This window comes from Gymnodraco acuticeps, unplaced genomic scaffold, assembly GCF_902827175.1.
Source record: "Gymnodraco acuticeps unplaced genomic scaffold, fGymAcu1.1, whole genome shotgun sequence".
Taxonomy (NCBI): Eukaryota; Metazoa; Chordata; class Actinopteri; order Perciformes; family Bathydraconidae; genus Gymnodraco; species Gymnodraco acuticeps.
Genome location: NW_022990870.1, coordinates 19,260 through 36,593, shown reverse-complemented (window position 1 = coordinate 36,593; position 17,334 = coordinate 19,260). Strand labels below are relative to the sequence as shown.

General features: G+C 43.7%; 1 protein-coding gene across 2 annotated transcripts in view; it reads right to left on the bottom strand.

Moving 5' to 3' along the window:
* The window catches only part of amph (amphiphysin), a 56,460-nt gene that overhangs the window by 33,029 nt on the left and 6,097 nt on the right, over window positions 1–17,334 (bottom strand). For both annotated transcript variants that reach the window (XR_004570730.1, XM_034233347.1), the window contains exons 2-6: window positions 5,667–5,747; window positions 5,451–5,505; window positions 5,021–5,115; window positions 4,084–4,179; window positions 1,784–1,891 (exon numbers count right to left, since the gene is read on the bottom strand). Coding sequence is in view for 1 of the 2 variants with exons in the window: in XM_034233347.1 (XP_034089238.1) it covers window positions 1,784–1,891; window positions 4,084–4,179; window positions 5,021–5,115; window positions 5,451–5,505; window positions 5,667–5,747 (435 nt within the window). In the remaining variant the exon portion in view is untranslated. The remainder of the gene's footprint in view (window positions 1–1,783; window positions 1,892–4,083; window positions 4,180–5,020; window positions 5,116–5,450; window positions 5,506–5,666; window positions 5,748–17,334) is intronic.

Genomic DNA, 17,334 nt, shown 5'->3' with positions numbered 1-17,334 from the left:
CTTCATCATCTCTCTCTCTCCTGATCTCACCTTCATCATCATCTCTCTCACCTGATCTCACCTTCATCATCTCTCTCACCTGATCTCACCTTCATCATCTCTCTCTCTCACCTGATCTCACCTTCATCATCTCTCTCACCTGATCTCACCTTCATCATCATCTCTCTCTCACCTGATCTCACCTTCATCATCTCTCTCTCTCCTGATCTCACCTTCATCATCATCTCTCTCACCTGATCTCACCTTCTTCATCATCTCTCTCTCACCTGATCTCACCTTCATCATCATCTCTCTCACCTGATATCACCTTCATCATCATCTCTCTCTCTCCTGATCTCACCTTCATCATCTCTCTCACCTGATATCACCTTCATCATCTCCCTCTCACCTGATCTCACCTTCATCATCTCTCTCACCTGATCTCACCTTCATCATCTCTCTCACCTGATATCACCTTCATCATCATCATCTCACCTTCATCATCTCCCTCTCACCTGATCTCACCTTCATCATCATCTCTCTCACCTGATCTCACCTTCATCATCATCTCTCTCTCACCTGATCTCACCTTCATCATCTCTCTCACCTGATATCACCTTCATCATCTCCCTCTCACCTGATCTCACCTTCATCATCTCTCTCTCTCCTGATCTCACCTTCATCATCATCTCTCTCACCTGATCTCACCTTCATCATCATCTCTCTCACCTGATCTCACCTTCATCATCATCTCTCTCACCTGATCTCACCTTCATCATCTCTCTCACCTGATATCACCTTCATCATCTCCCTCTCACCTGATATCACCTTCATCATCATCCTCTCACCTGATCTCACCTTCATCATCTCTCTCTCACCTGATCTCACCTTCATCATCTCTCTCACCTGATATCACCTTCATCATCTTCCTCTCACCTGATCTCACCTTCATCATCTCTCTCACCTGATATCACCTTCATCATCTTCCTCTCACCTGATCTCACCTTCATCATCTCTCTCTCACCTGATCTCACCTTCATCATCTCTCTCACCTGATATCACCTTCATCATCTTCCTCTCCCCTGATCTCACATTCATCATCATCCTCTCACCTGATCTCACCTTCATCATCTCTCTCTCACCTGATCTCACCTTCATCATCTCTCTCACCTGATATCACCTTCATCATCTCCCTCTCACCTGATATCACCTTCATCATCATCCTCTCACCTGATCTCACCTTCATCATCTCTCTCTCACCTGATCTCACCTTCATAATCTCTCTCTCACCTGATCTCACCTTCATAATCTCTCTCTCACCTGATCTCACCTTCATCATCTCTCTCTCTCCTGATCTCACCTTCATCATCTCTCTCTCTCCTGATCTCACCTTCATCATCTCTCTCTCACCTGATCTCACCTTCATCATCTCTCTCTCACCTGATCTCACCTTCATCATCTCTCTCTCACCTGATCTCACCTTCATCATCTCTCTCTCCTGATCTCACCTTCATCATCTCTCTCTCACCTGATCTCACCTTCATCATCTCTCTCTCACCTGATCTCACCTTCATCATCTCTCTCTCACCTGATCTCACCTTCATCATCTCTCTCACCTGATCTCACCTTCATCATCTCTCTCACCTGAGCTCACCTTCATCATCTCTTTCTCACCTGATCTCACCTTCATCATCTCCCTCACACCTGATCTCATCATCTTCATCTTCCTCACACCTGATCTCACCTTCATCATCTTCCTCTCACCTGATCTCACCTTCATCATCTTCCTCACACCTGAGCTCACCTTCATCATCTTCCGGTCACTCTTCATCCCAGACAGCGCCAGGGTCTCCACATGGTGTCGGGCGCTGTCATAGTCGATCAGTTTTCGGCTTCTCTTGGCCACGCGAGTCTGAAAGGTCCAGGGGTTCAGGTTTAGAGAGGTTCAGGTTTAGAGAGGTTCAGGTTTAGAGAGGTTCAGGTTTAGAGAGGTTCAGGTTTAGAGAGGTTCAGGTTTAGAGGGGTTCAGGTTTAGAGGGGTTCAGGTTTAGAGAGGTTCAGGTTTAGAGAGGTTCAGGTTTAGACAGGTTCAGGTTTAGACAGGTTCAGGTTTAGACAGGTTCAGGTTTAGACAGGTTCAGGTTTAGACAGGTTCAGGTTTAGAGAAGCTCAGGTTTAGAGAGGTTCAGGTTTAGAGAGGTTCAGGTTTAGAGAGGTTCAGGTTTAGACAGGTTCAGGTTTAGAGAGGTTCAGGTTTAGAGAGGTTCAGGTTTAGAGAGGTTCAGGTTTAGAGAAGCTCAGGTTTAGAGAGGTTTAGGTTTAGAGAGGTTCAGGTTTAGAGAAGCTCAGGTTTAGAGAGGTTCAGGTTTAGAGAGGTTCAGGTTTAGAGAAGCTCAGGTTTAGAGAGGTTCAGGTTTAGAGAGGTTCAGGTTTAGAGAAGCTCAGGTTTAGAGAGGTTTAGGTTTAGAGAGGTTCAGGTTTAGAGAAGCTCAGGTTTAGAGAGGTTCAGGTTTAGAGAAGCTGAGGTTTAGAGAGGTTCAGGTTTAGAGAGGTTCAGGTTTAGAGAGGTTCAGGTTTAGACAGGTTCAGGTTTAGAGAAGTTCAGGTTTAGACAGGTTCAGGTTTAGAGAAGTTCAGGTTTAGAGAAGCTCAGGTTTAGAGAAGTTCAGGTTTAGAGAGGTTCAGGGATATAGAAGCTCAGGTTTAGAGAAGTTCAGGTTTAGAGAGGTTCTGGTTTAGAGAGGTTCAGGGTTAGAGAAGTTCAGGTTTAGAGAGGTTCAGGTTTAGAGAGGTTCAGGTTTAGAGAGGTTCAGGTTTAGACAGGTTCAGGTTTAGACAGGTTCAGGTTTAGACAGGTTCAGGTTTAGACAGGTTCAGGTTTAGAGAAGTTCAGGTTTAGACAGGTTCAGGTTTAGAGAAGTTCAGGTTTAGAGAAGTTCAGGTTTAGAGAGGTTCAGGGTTAGAGAAGCTCAGGTTTAGAGAAGTTCAGGTTTAGAGAGGTTCAGGTTTAGAGAGGTTCAGGTTTAGAGAGGTTCAGGTTTAGAGAGGTTCAGGTTTAGAGAAGTTCAGGTTTAGAGAGGTTCAGGTTTAGAGAGGTTCAGGTTTAGAGAAGTTCAGGTTTAGAGAGGTTCAGGTTTAGAGAGGTTCAGGTTTAGAGAGGTTCAGGTTTAGAGAGGTTCAGGTTTAGAGAAGTTCAGGTTTAGAGAGGTTCAGGTTTAGAGAAGTTCAGGTTTAGAGAGGTTCAGGTTTAGAGAGGTTCAGGTTTAGAGAGGTTCAGGTTTAGAGAAGTTCAGGTTTAGAGAAGTTCAGGTTTAGAGAGGTTCAGGTTTAGAGAAGTTCAGGTTTAGACAGGTTCAGGTTTAGACAGGTTCGGGTTTAGACAGGTTCAGGTTTAGACAGTTTCAGGTTTAGACAGGTTCAGGTTTAGAGAAGTTCAGGTTTAGAGTAGCTCAGGTTTAGAGAAGTTCAGGTTTAGAGAGGTTCAGGTTTAGAGAGGTTCCGGGTTAGAGAAGCTCAGGTTTAGAGAAGTTCAGGTTTAGAGAAGTTCAGGTTTAGAGAAGTTCAGGTTTAGAGAGGTTCAGGTTTAGAGAGGTTCAGGTTTAGAGAGGTTCAGATTTAGAGAGGTTCAGGTTTAGAGGGGTTCAGATTTAGAGAAGTTCAGGTTTAGAGAGGGTCAGGTTTATAGAAGGTCAGGTTTAGAGAGGGTCAGGTTTAGGTTCAGCTTTAGAGATGATCATGTTTAGAGAGGTTCAGGTTTACAGAGGGCCAGGTTTAGAGAGGTTCAGGTTTAGAGAGGGTCAGGTTTACAGAGGGTCAGGTTTACAGAGGGTCAGGTTTACAGAGGGTCAGGTTTAGAGAGGGTCAGGTTTAGAGAAGTTCAGGTTTACAGAGGGCCAGGTTTAGAGAGGTTCAGGTTTAGAGAGGGTCAGGTTTAGAGAGGGTCAGGTTTAGAGGGTCAGGTTTAGAGAGGTTCAGGTTTAGAGAGGGTCAGGTTTAGAGGTTCAGGTTTACAGAGGGTCGGGTTTAGAGAGGGTCGGGTTTAGAGAGGGTCAGTTTTAGAGAGGGTCAGGTTAAGAGAAGTTCAGGTTTAGGTTCAGGACTTACTCTGAGGTCTGGGAACTGCACAAGATACTCATCCAGGTTCAAAAGCGTTGAGTCCACCAGCTTGTTATGGAAATCCTCCCACATGGCATCGCAGTCCTTCAGAAACACAACAGATCTGTCATAGCGACACATACAAATGTACAATCTATAAAGCCGTGTTCACATTGGTCCAGCAGGCTCTTAGTCCCTCCCCTAGCTCTTCACTTTTGGTTAACCCAGAGCTGCTGCTTCTGAAGACCTGGTGTGTTCAGGAGCTTCTGAAGACCTGGTGTGTTCAGTAGCTTCTGATTCTGAAGACCTGGTACATTCAGCAACTGCTGCTTCTGAAGACCTGGTGCATTCAGGAGCTTCTGAAGACCTGGTGCATTCAGGAGCTTCTGCTTCTGAAGACCTGGTGTGTTCAGGAGCTTCTGAAGACCTGGTGCATTCAGGAGCTTCTGCTTCTGAAGACCTGGTGTGTTCAGGAGCTTCTGAAGACCTGGTGCCTTCAGGAGCTTCTGCTTCTGAAGATCTGGTGTGTTCAGGAGCTGCTGCTTCTGAAGACCTGATGTGTTCAGGAGCTGCTGCTTCTGAAGACCTGGTGTGTTTAGGAGCTTCTGAAGACCTGGTGCCTTCAGGAGCTTCTGCTGCTGAAGACCTGGTGTGTTCAGGAGCTTCTGAAGACCTGGTGCATTCAGGAGCTTCTGCTTCTGAAGACCTGGTGTGTTTAGGAGCTTCTGAAGACCTGGTGCCTTCAGGAGCTTCTGCTTCTGAAGATCTGGTGTGTTCAGGAGCTGCTGCTTCTGAAGACCTGATGTGTTCAGGAGCTGCTGCTTCTGAAGACCTGGTGCCTTCAGGAGCTTCTGCTTCTGAAGATCTGGTGTGTTCACGAGCTGCTGCTTCTGAAGACCTGGTGTGTTCACAAGCTGTTGTCAGTAGGAGATCTCAGGACTCTTACCTTCCCGATGACCATGACGTCGTCTTTGCCGTGCCAGTCCGGCTCGTAGACTTCGTGCAGAGACTGCGTCAGGTTGATGGAGGCCTGCTGCATCCCTGACACACACTCAGGGTGTTAGTTTATTATTGTTATTAACACTAATACAAATGATGATGAGGGGACAGTCCGGCAGTGGCTCAGTCAGTAGGGACTGGGAGCCGTAGGGTCGCCGCTTCAAGTCCCCGAACAAAACTAAATATGGAGTGTGGACTGCTATTGGAGAGGTCCCAGTTCACCTCCTGGGCCCTGCCGTGGTGCCCTTGAGCAAGGCACCGGACATGGTTATTATCGTTATTAACATTAATACATATGATGATGAGGGGACAGACACACACTCAGGGTGTTAGTTTATTATAACACATTATGATGTGTGATACAAAAGGAGCCTCACCTTTAATGGCCGCCATGTAGGCCTTCATCTCCCTCTGCAGCCGAGAGCCTTCAGACTGACAGACAGAGAAAACATTAAATCACATGTCACTGTTTCATCAGCATTCATGTGTGGCCCCCTGCGGAGGGGGCGACGCATGTGGCTGCATGGGCATCTATAATAGATGAATCGATATATAATATCTATATAACCCTGTGTATGTTTGTCTCTGCTCACCTCCTGCCTCCTGAAGTTGACGACCACCTGCTCAAACTGCTCATCTTTGGTCTCGTCTGCCTTCCCCAGTTTCTGCAGCACCTGGAAACAGAACCATAACTGCTGATTAAAGACGTTACTTCTATGTTGTCAATAAATCTGACCACAGCTTCCTTCCACAGGAAGTCAACAGATACTAAGATACCACTGTGTCAGGCTTCGGTTTATTAAAGTCAATCCTTTGAGCGAACCAGAAAACACGTCTCTGAAACACAAAGCTATGAGCCAGCTTTAATATTTAACGGCGTTTAGAATTTCACCCGCTGGTGTCAGGTTCTGGTTCTGGACAGAAGAGAGGTCGAGCACACGTTCCAGCAACACGTTCCAGCAACACGTTCCAGCAACACGTTCCAGTAATTTAGGATTTCTGCCCATATAAGGATATCATACCAATCAACGGACAGGTCTCCCTGTCCAATCAGAACCAGGTAATGTTCTCCCTGTCCAATCAGAACCAGGTAATGTTCTCCCTGTCCAATCAGAACCAGGTAATGTTCTCCCTGTCCAATCAGAACCAGGTAATGTTCTCCCTGTCCAATCAGAACCAGGTAATGTTCTCCCTGTCCAATCAGAACCAGGTAATGTTCTCCCTGTCAAGGTGTTCTCCCTGTCCAATCAGAACCAGGTAATGTTCTCCCTGTCCAATCAGAACCAAGTAGGGTTTTCCCTGTCCAATCAGAACCAGGTAGTGTTCTCCCTGTCCAATCAGAACTAGGTAATGTTCTCCCTGTCTAATCAGAACTAGGTAATGTTCTCCCTGTCTAATCAGAACTAGGTAATGTTCTCCCTGTCTAATCAGAACCAGGTAGTGTTCTCCCTGTCTAATCAGAACTAGGTAATGTTCTCCCTGTCCAATCAGAACCAGGTAGTGTTTTCCCTGTCAAATCAGAACCAGGTAGTGTTCTCCCTGTCCAATCAGAACCAGGTAGTGTTCTCTCTGTCCAATCAGAACCAGGTAATGTTCTCCCTGTCCAATCAGAACCAGGTAGTGTTCTCCCTGTCCAATCAGAACTACGTAATGTTCTCCCTGTCCAATCAGAACCAGGTAGTGTTCTCCCTGTCCAATCAGAACTAGGTAATGTTCTCCCTGTCCAATCAGAACCAGGTAGTGTTTTCCCTGTCCAATCAGAACCAGGTAGTGTTCTCCCTGTCCAATCAGAACCAGGTAATAATCAGAACCAGGTAATGTTCTCCCTGTCCAATCAGAACCAGGTAATGTTCTCCCTGTCCAATCAGAACCAGGTAGTGTTCTCCCTGTCCAATCAGAACCAGGTAATGTTCTCCCTGTCCAATCAGAACCAAGTAGGGTTTTCCCTGTCCAATCAGAACCAGGTAGTGTTCTCCCTGTCCAAATCAGAACTAGGTAATGTTCTCCCTGTCTAATCAGAACTAGGTAATGTTCTCCCTGTCTAATCAGAACTAGGTCATGTTCTCCCTGTCCAATCAGAACTAGGTAGGGTTCCCACTGTCCAATCAGAACCAGGTAGTATTCTCCCTGTCCAATCAGAACTAGGTAATGTTCTCCCTGTCCAATCAGAACTATGTAATGTTCTCCCTGTCCAATCAGAACCAGGTAGTGTTCTCCCTGTCCAATCAGAACTAGGTAATGTTCTCCCTGTCCAATCAGAACCAGGTAATGTTCTCCCTGTCCAATCAGAACCAGGTAGTGTTCTCCCTGTCCAATCAGAACTAGGTAATGTTCTCCCTGTCCAATCATAACCAGGTAGTGTTCTCCCTGTCCAATCAGAACTAGGTAATGTTCTCCCTGTCCAATCAGAACGAGGTAGTGTTTTCCCTGTCCAATCAGAACCAGGTAGTGTTCTCCCTGTCCAATCAGAACTAGGTAATGTTCTCCCTGTCCAATCAGAAACAGGTAGTGTTTTCCCTGTCCAATCAGAACCAGGTAGTGTTCTCCCTGTCCAATCAGAACCAGGTAGTGTTCTCCCTGTCCAATCAGAACTAGGTAATGTTCTCCCTGTCCAATCAGAACCAGGTAGTGCTTTCCCTGGATAAAACGGACAAGTCAAATCAAGCAATCTGATTGGTTCTTAGCCGTGATATACAGAGCGTATACCACGGGTAGAACTGTAAGTTACTTTTCACAACAAGTCAGTATCCCTCCGCGTCTGAGAAAAACGGTATACAGTTGGGCTGAAAAGCAAACTGCCTGTAAACTGCCCACAACTGTCTAATATGTTCGCTAGCTGCTAGTGTTGTTGCCTAGCAAACACCTCGCACTATGTTTCGTGCAGAAGGCAACGGAGGGACTATTTTATTTTGAACATCATTATTTACTAATAAAAACTATTTCAATTAGAGTGTGTATTTTTCTTTCATATTGCCACACTTGGTAACCATTTTATAAAAGCAATAGCTCACTTCAGGCCGTGATATATGCTCATTATATCACAGCTAAGGGGGTTGTCGACCCTCCGCTTCGCGTCGGGCTGAACCACGCCCCTTAGCTGTGATATAATGAGCATATACGACGGCCTGTCGTGAGCTATTGCTTAAATATAATATATAATATGTATTGTTGTTGTTAGCATCTGGTGCTAGCTAGCTGCGCTAACGGATATGGAGCTGTTTCAATGAAAACAGAGGAGCGACATTTCGCCGACAACTGCGCCGAGCACTGGACAATCATGCGATTAATCGCGATTAAATATTTTAATCGACTGACAGCTATGGAAGCGAACAAGAGACAGAAGTATTTGAATTTTATTAGACACCGAATTTATAGCATTGAAAATAATTACTTTGAAAATCATGTAGGCCTATCTGAATTGTTTTGCTCCGAATTTACCTATGTAAAATAAAAATTTAAAAATTCAAGTTAAAAAAATTCTAATGCACAATTTCGGTGTTAAAAAATTCGACGTCAAAAATGTCGGTGTATAAAATTCGATGTCCAAAATTGCGATGCAGCATCATCCGGGCTACTCAGACAGGATAAGCAATCGAGCCCGAATGCAATCAAACCGACTTCTGGCCTATCAGAGCACGGCTTTGTCAGTCATGTGATCACAACAACCCGGGAGAAAAATGACGGAGAACAGTGGGGCTCGGGTAATTAGTCAGTTTGTGCTCTTTATTTTACAAGCAGTGAGGGCTCGACAGCATTTGTATCTTACATTAGCTAAATGAGTGAAGTAGCCTTGCTGTTAGCATGCTCTGTAGTTATCATTAATTGAAGTGAATCACAACGTTACTCTGTGTGTGTGTGTGTGTGTGTGTGTGTGTGTGTGTGTGTGTGTGTGTGTGTGTGTGTGTGTGTGTGTGTGTGTGTGTGTGTGTGTGTGTGTGGTGGGGGGGGGGTGACGGTTTGCAAAGTAACGTTACGATCACTTCGGTTAGATAAGTCAAGTAGACCATGCTACACTATACAAATACTCTCTTACAAAATCCCTGCATTTAAACATGTTAATGTTACTTTAGTAAAAGTATGCTAGTATAATCAGGAAAGTGTTGTTAAAGTATTTAAAGTTAAACTATTATATTATATCATTTGTTTTATTGTTATTAACGATGCACGAGTTGACTTAACTGTTGTAGTTGGAGCTCATTTTGAACAATGAGCTAACTAATGATTACTTTCATAATGGTTCAATGTGCTGACTATTTTCTACATTAATAGATGAAGGTCTGGTTTGCTCAAACTCTCAAAATAGTAGGACATGCTGTCATAATTACCCAGAGTCCGAAGTGACACCTTTACGACGTTAAAGCTGTTAGATAAATGTAGTGATGTAAAAACTAAAATATTCAAGATAGTATAGTGGAAAAGAGATAATGTTTTAAAAACATGTTACTAAAACAAAATCTCTTGTTTTGGACTGACAGTAAAGATTCAAGAAATAGTAGATAAATAAATACACACATATCAATCTGTGTGCATTTGTTGTGGATGGAACAACACATGGTGCTCTGACCTGTGATGCCTCCTCCACACATTATAACCAGACTGTATCATTCAAACTATAAGTAACAGTTCTAGCTACTTGACTTCAGACAATTCAAAAGACAAAATCAACACAATTTATTGAAAGACCAATCTTTATTTCTCTCCTTTGGTTTGTATTATTAAACCCTGTCAATCTAAAAAACTGAGCAACTCAACGGTTAACTTTATATTTCTTATTGTCCTAAGCATCTGTTACACTATTTGTTCCCCTCTCATATTCACAGGATGGACGATTAGAGACTTTGGGGGAGACCTCAGCTTTATGAACGTCCTGTCTGTTGCTTTGGCCAAAGAGGGCTGAGGGTCTTTCCCTGCGAGGAGGACCAGGCCTGAGGGAGGAGGACCAGGCCTGAGGGAGGAGGATCAGGCCTGAGGGAGGAGGACCAGGCCTGAGGGAGGAGGACCAGGCCTGAGGGAGGAGGACCAGGCCTGAGGGAGGAGGACCAGGCCTGATGGAGGAGGACCAGGCCTGAGGGAGGAGGACCAGGCCTGAGGGAGGAGGACCTGCACCAGCTGCACCTACAGAACTTAGCCCATGCTGGGCATAGCCGTTACCACCTGCACAGGCCTAGCCTGTCACTTAACAGATTAACATTTAGTGTAATTTATGTATATTATTTCGTTTTTATTTAAAAAAAATGTTGATGGTTCATGCTTGATAACTTTTATTTCACATTTCAATAAATTGTATTTGCACTCCTTTTGTCTGTTAGTCTTACTGAAAATGTTAGATTACACATTCACATCTGACTGAAGATTGGCACCATTTCAGGGGTAGACATTAAGGGTAAAATGCCACTAGCCCTCCGGGCCGGTGGAATTGTATTGTCACTGGCCCCACCATTGTAACCTCCGGCCCGGAGCATTCGTCCAAAGAAAATCGACTAATAATGAAGAAAATTAACACATTTGTTGCAATAGTAATTTATGCACTAACTACATTACTACTTGTACTACAATATTTGAATCATCAATTCTTCCTCATTTTCCTCAATTGTTCATATATGGTTTATTAAAATAATGATATTGTGGTCATTGTTAAAAAATGTCTGAGTATTATTATTTGTATAATGCGCTTTCTGCCTTCCTGTCATCAGGAGTTAGAAATGTAATGGCTATGTAATAGATTAGATTAGAACCTTCATTATCCTAAACTGCTGGGACATTTCGCCAATACCTTTATATTGTCTACTCTTCACTTACTTGTCAGCATAGGTCGGCATTGATGTACAGAGCCGACAGAAGACCTTGTTTATACTGGCATCATATTGAGAGGTGCAGCCAGTGACGCATCCTGAAACCAGGAAGTAAGCTGCTGGTTCCCTCCACAGAAAGCAATGGGATTTCTCCACAGGGTTTTGGAAAATAGCTGGAAATAAGGTCTGTGGAAAACAAACCTGTTTGATAAATGCACGTTTTGTTCAGCCGGATAATCTCCACATGTCTACCCTACTTTTTATAATGTTCGAATCATAAATCTAATCGATAGATTATAAAAGGGTTTTAGGATGCGTCACCACTAGAAGCCAACTCCATCCATCAAGCTGAAACTTCCTCTCCCTCTTCTTCTCATGCTCCCTGTCACTCTCCTTTAACTCCTCCGGTGACTTTCTTTTATTTGAAGATTGCTTTTTGCCCAGCGCTTGGCCGGTTACCGCTGGTATTAAAAACATGTTGGCGATTGGTTAGGTGGCGCGATAGTCTGTAGTGAAGGAGCGCGCTCCCGCTCACGGGAGCCTGCTCGCGCTGCGCTCCGCAGCAAACAGCCGTTTGCTTCTCACCCAACTACGACAACCGACTCACGGAACGCTCTGTTGTAGCGTTAATAAACGAAACAATTTAACTACATTGCTCGTCAAAATACCAATACCACAGGACCATTTTTTTTTTTTAAAGCAATATTTTTAGTGGCCCGAGCGGGCAAGTGGAAAGTACGTTATGCTGCCCGGGGTGTCTAAATAGTGCTTCCGGGCCAGCGGGCCATTTATAATGTCGAGCCCTGCATTTATTTGTGACGTTGCAAACTCTGCGGTACAAGGCTCAAGTATTGTGAGGCTCATAAAGTGAGGCAAATGCATTTGATCAGCTGACTTTTTTTTTGCCAAACTTTATAGGCCTGACAATAATCACACTGTCTCTGAGGTGCAACGTAAAACTCAAAACAACACGAATGAAGTTCCTGTTAGACTAGAAAACTATTCAGTGTGCAGGTCTTTGTGTTACAATACAAGTGTCTCTTAGTGTCCTTGCTCTTAAATCTCATCAGCTTCTCCTCTCCCTCTTGGTGTTCTTCTGGACCCTCGGAGAAAGAGAACATGGTGAAGCAGTCCTGTCCCTCAGGCATGTCCTTTCCTAACAGAAATATCATAAAACATATTATTGCAGAGCAAGTGTGTTATTTAAGAAAGAGGTGTGTTTGTTTGTTCATAAATATAATGATTTTTTTATTTGAATGTGTTTTTTAAATCCAACAGTGTACTACAAAGATAATCAGGTTATGAATAAACCGTTCTAAATTCATCAACATTGAAATAAATGTAATATTAAAATAATATTGAACGGTTATCAAAACTTAGTGCAACTGTAGAAGCTTGCTCTGTGCGGTTGTCTCACTGAAAGACAAAGGGCTCTCACTGTGTTCAATCATATCTGCCTTAAATACATTGAATGTGAAAGTTGAACAAAAAAGTGATGCTGCTTGGTTAAATGTAACCTTTAGCTAAGAAAGTGCTCAACATCACTGATGTGCAGGTGATCTAGTATTCAGTCATGTTTAATGGCATGTGTATCAGAGTCATTACTTTATGCATTCTTTGTAAAGCATGAAAAAGGTGTACCTTGGAATCCGTGCTGAAGGTCTCTGCTGCTAGGAGTCCAGATCTGTCTCTCCTCCTCTGGTCCAGCCTGTCTGGGTCACCTTAAGGACACTTTGAACAAACAGATGTAAAGTTACATGCGTGGGTTACAGACTTCTTTACATGCAAACTACTTTGTATCTTCTTTAAAAAACAGGTCATAATCTTATTGTTATACTTAAGAAATGGCTGGATATCACAGTCCTTATACTGTATCAGTTTGAGTATTATTGTGTAGGTCCTTTTTATTTGACTGTTACTTTGGATGAGTCAGTCAAATTAATTAGTTGTCATGCCATATTCATTTGTATCACACACATGAGACACAAACCTATTGAACAAATGCAATGCAATGGATAAGCTTCTGAAGTCACAGATAACGTCGTATCTAATATTTAAACAAATCATTTGTCACTAAAGCATTGACTACGCTATTCATCATCCTTAAATGCAGGCATTAAGTTACATGTTCCGTTCTACAGCCACGATAAGCCTGTTTCTCAAGTGTGAGGATAATACTATTAAAAGAGGCATTGGTAATAATATTAAAAACAACAATGTTTGGGTCGGATAGGCGGTGAGCTGCAATAACTAACTCCAGTTCAACAAACCATATTACAATATCTAAGGGAGCGTTATTTCTGGACCATCTTGAAATGTGACGTTCATATTTTAAAGATACACACATTTCATTGTGAGGTTGATTTAATATACACTAAGCCTCTCTTCAACAATACGTTGAAGTTAGCTAGTCTATTTTATGCCATAGTAGAGCATAGCGAATTTAAATGAACCTTAACAATGCATACAGTAACCTAACTAGCAAACTAACTATCTAACGTACAAGGATGACCTTATTTTACCAACCTCGCACAGAAGCCTTTTGGTATACAGTAGCATCCCACTTAATGTGTTATACTTCTATTACGTTTAACTTGGATGCTACGCATAGCATCGTTAGCACAGATGGAGCTAACGATTGCTCAAATGCTAACCCAACTCTAATAGTCTAGCAGGAAGGGCCCTCAGATTTTGAGATACCCCTACCCGAGGTAGAACAAATGACAACAATGATTTTTCTTATCTTTAGGGTCTCCCATTAATGAAATTGATTGTTGTCAAATTTTATTTTGGGGGAAAAATGTTTTTTTGGTTGTTCTTTCGAACTACCCCAATCCCTGAAAAAGAGCCAAATTAGACCAGGCCGAATGTGGGAAAGGTGACAAGAAAGCCCATAACTTGAGAATGACCACTCTTTTCCTCTTCAGATTTGCTGAGGTATGAACCAGGTGGCTGTCCTACATCACCAAATAGTCAGACAATTATTTAACTAAAGAAATACTGAATTATAGTCCTGTAGACTTAGCTTTAGTTTAGACGGAAATTGTACTTTTTGGTGATAGGAACATAGGAAATACCAGGTGGCTGAACTACATCACCAAATAGTCAGAATAAGAGTAACCCAATACAATAAAGTGTATTAGTTCTAAATTGCAAGCCTCTAAAACATAGGTGTAAATAGTACAGGTTTTATTGAAACTTGAACCTTAATTCAAAGTACAGTATACAATTCATCAAATAATTCTGTGAGAATTATAGAATTAATGTGAGAGTATATAGATACTAGAATATAATGTTGAATGTCAGGTTCCTCAGAAACGTTAGGGGACACATGTTGACATTCTGCACAGCAGGTGCAGAACTCCGTACAGGGAAGGCCAACAGACTGGCACTTTCCACTCTCTCCACACTTTGCATCTTTGCAATACAAGTGAGTAATGTCTCTCACTTCTCTAGGTGCTGGGTTTTTTGTAAATAGCACTGGTTGAATGGCCCCATCTCTGACAATCCACCCCTTGCCAATAGGACTCCATAACAAGGGTTTGGGTTCGGGCTGTGACACCATATCGCTGTCTGAAACATTGCTCTTTACATGTTGTTGAAATGTATCCTCTGTTGGCGGCAGATTTTCCGAGGATTCATCTGTTGTTGATGCAATTATGAACCTCAGTTCTTCCAAGTTTGTGCACATCAGTCCAATTTCCTTTTTTCCATATACAGAAGCGCAAATTCTCTTGCAACTGGCAAAGACTCTTCCAAGCTGGCAGAGAGTCCAAAATGTCCCAGATCTTTGAGCTCGCTGAGATGGGTCTTGAGTTTGGTGAATGCTGTTGTCTTTCCTATGCTGTACAAACTACTTGTTGTGCCACAACACATGCTGGTAGACAGTTAGACATGTAGTTGCCGCCCAGCTTCAGGACCATCTCCAACTAAACGGCCTCATTCGAGAAATTCCAGTCCGGTTTCCGTTCCGCCCACAGTACTGAAACAGCTCTGGTCAGGGTCAAAAACGACCTGCTGATGCTGATTGTCTTTCCTATTCTGTACAAACTACTTGTTGTGCCACAGCCAGTGAGTGCACGACATGCTGGTAGACAGTTAGACATGTATTTTCCAATTTTCTCACATATGGTGTTGATGGGGACATATCTCTCTCTCATTCCATGGCCTGCATGCATGTACACTAGAGATGAACCAAACATGTATTTGTTTTGCCAGTGATAACATGCGTAGGCCTTCCATCACTTGCACCTCTCCTTTGCCTCTCCAGGTCTTTGATTGACTGTGGGCCGTCATACCTGTCAAATACGATGTCTACACATTGCATTTCTTGTTTTCTATATATATAATGTGCCAAACACACAGTATGATTTTGTGAACGGGTGTGTCAATGCAGGTGCATTTAAAAAAGTGCAGATCTGTAATGAGGACCCAACTCTGAAGAATAACACAAGTGTTATAACCTAAAGCAAAACAAATGTCCCAAACTACAGGAAGTACTTCAGGAGTAGTGGAAACAAGACTGCACTGTGCATGTTTGTGAGCAACTACATTGTCACTGCTACCCCACAGAGACTACACTCAGGATTTGACGAAGGGGAGGAGGTGAAGAGCATCTGCACAGCAGGAGTCAGCAGTTTGACATCGCTGTACGGGTGAACGTACAGTGATGTCAAAGGTACAGTGATGTCAGGTCTCCTCCTGACCTGATCAGGAGGAGACAGACACAAGGATAGAGCTCCATATATCTTGCAGAGTCATATTCCCGCATTATTGCGAGGTCTGATGACACAGATGTGGAAATACTGCTCATATATTATGCAAGCAATGTTTGGTTCATCTCTAGTGTACATGCATGCAGGCCATGGGATGAGAGAGAGATATGTCCCCATCAACACCACATATGAGAAAATTGGAAAATACATAATAATAATACATTGTATTTGTAAAGCACCTTTCATTGCTAAAAGCAATCACAAAGTGCTACAGGAGGCGTAAGAAACAAACTAAATAAACAAAAGTTTAATCAAAGGCTTTTTTTTTTAAAAGAAAGGTTTTAAGGCCTTCAGTGGTCTGTGGAGTCCTCAGGTGGTCTGGGAGGGAATTCCACAGGTGAGGAGCAGCTGCAAAGAAAGCCCGATCCCCCATTGTGAGGAGTTTGGTACTGGGGGGGGGGGGCGAAGCAGATGGTTTGTTGTGGAATGGAGGTTGCGTGTGGAGGTTTGTGATGCGAGTAGTTCTTTCAGGTATGGAGGAGCATTCCCGTGGATGCACTGATGGGTCAGTAGTGCGATCCTGAATGAGACAGGAAGCCAGTGGAGGGAATGAAGGACGGGTGTGATGTGGTTGTACTTTCTCACCCTCATCAGGATCCTAGGGGCACTGTTCTGTACATATTGGAGCTTCTGAAGGCTCCCACTAGGAGTCCCGATGAGGAGAGCGTTACAATAGTCAAGCCTTGAGGAAACAAAGGCATGGACCAGGTGTTTGATGTGGGTGTCAAAGGTCGGATGTCGGTAAAATCTTACACCCAGGTTGGTAACTGCTGTGGAGAGGGGTATGTTTTGGCCAGAAAAGGTGATGTGGGTTATGGGGGATGACTGGACCTGGTTTAAGGTGCCAACTAAAATAGCTTCTGTTTTGGAGCCATTTAGTTGCAGGAACTTTGGTTGCGTCCACGCCTTTATCTCCTCAATGCAGGTGTTAAAGGATGTTGATGGGAACGGTGATGATGATGGTGACAGTGAGGATGCATGTAGGATAGGGTCTGTCTTTATTTATAGCTGTGTGTCATCAGCGTAGCAATGGAATGATATTCCATGCTGGCTGATGACACGGCCAAGGGGAAGAGTGTACAGGGTGAACAGAGTGGGCCCGAGGACCGACCCTTGAGGGACACCACAGGTGACAGGGTGTGTCTGGGACCTCGCACCTCCCAAGGAGACATACTCTGTTCTTCCAGACAGGTAGGACTGGAACCAGCTCAGGGCGGAGTCAGAGAGTCCGATGGTGTGTTTGAGGCACTGAAGGAGGATGTTATGGCCGACAGTGTTGAATGCTGCAGTCAGATCCAGGAGGATGAGGAGAGATGGGGAACCAGGTTCAGCCGCCATCAGCAGGTCGTTTGTGACCCTGACCAGAGCTGTTTCAGTGCTGTGGGTGGAACGGAAACCGGACTGGAATTTCTCAAAGAGGCCGTTTAGTTAGAGATGGTCCTGAAGCTGGGCGGAAACCACATGTCTAACTGTCTACTGCATGTCATGCACTCACTGGCTGTGGCACAACAAGTAGTTTGTACAGAATAGGAAAGACAACAGCATTCACCAAACTCAAGACCCATCTCAGCGAGCTCAAAGATCTGGGACATTTTGGACTCTCTGCCAGCTTGGAAGAGTCTTTGCCAGTTGCAAGAGAATTTGCGCTTCTGCTATATGGAAAAAAGGAAATTGGACTGATGTGCACAAACTTG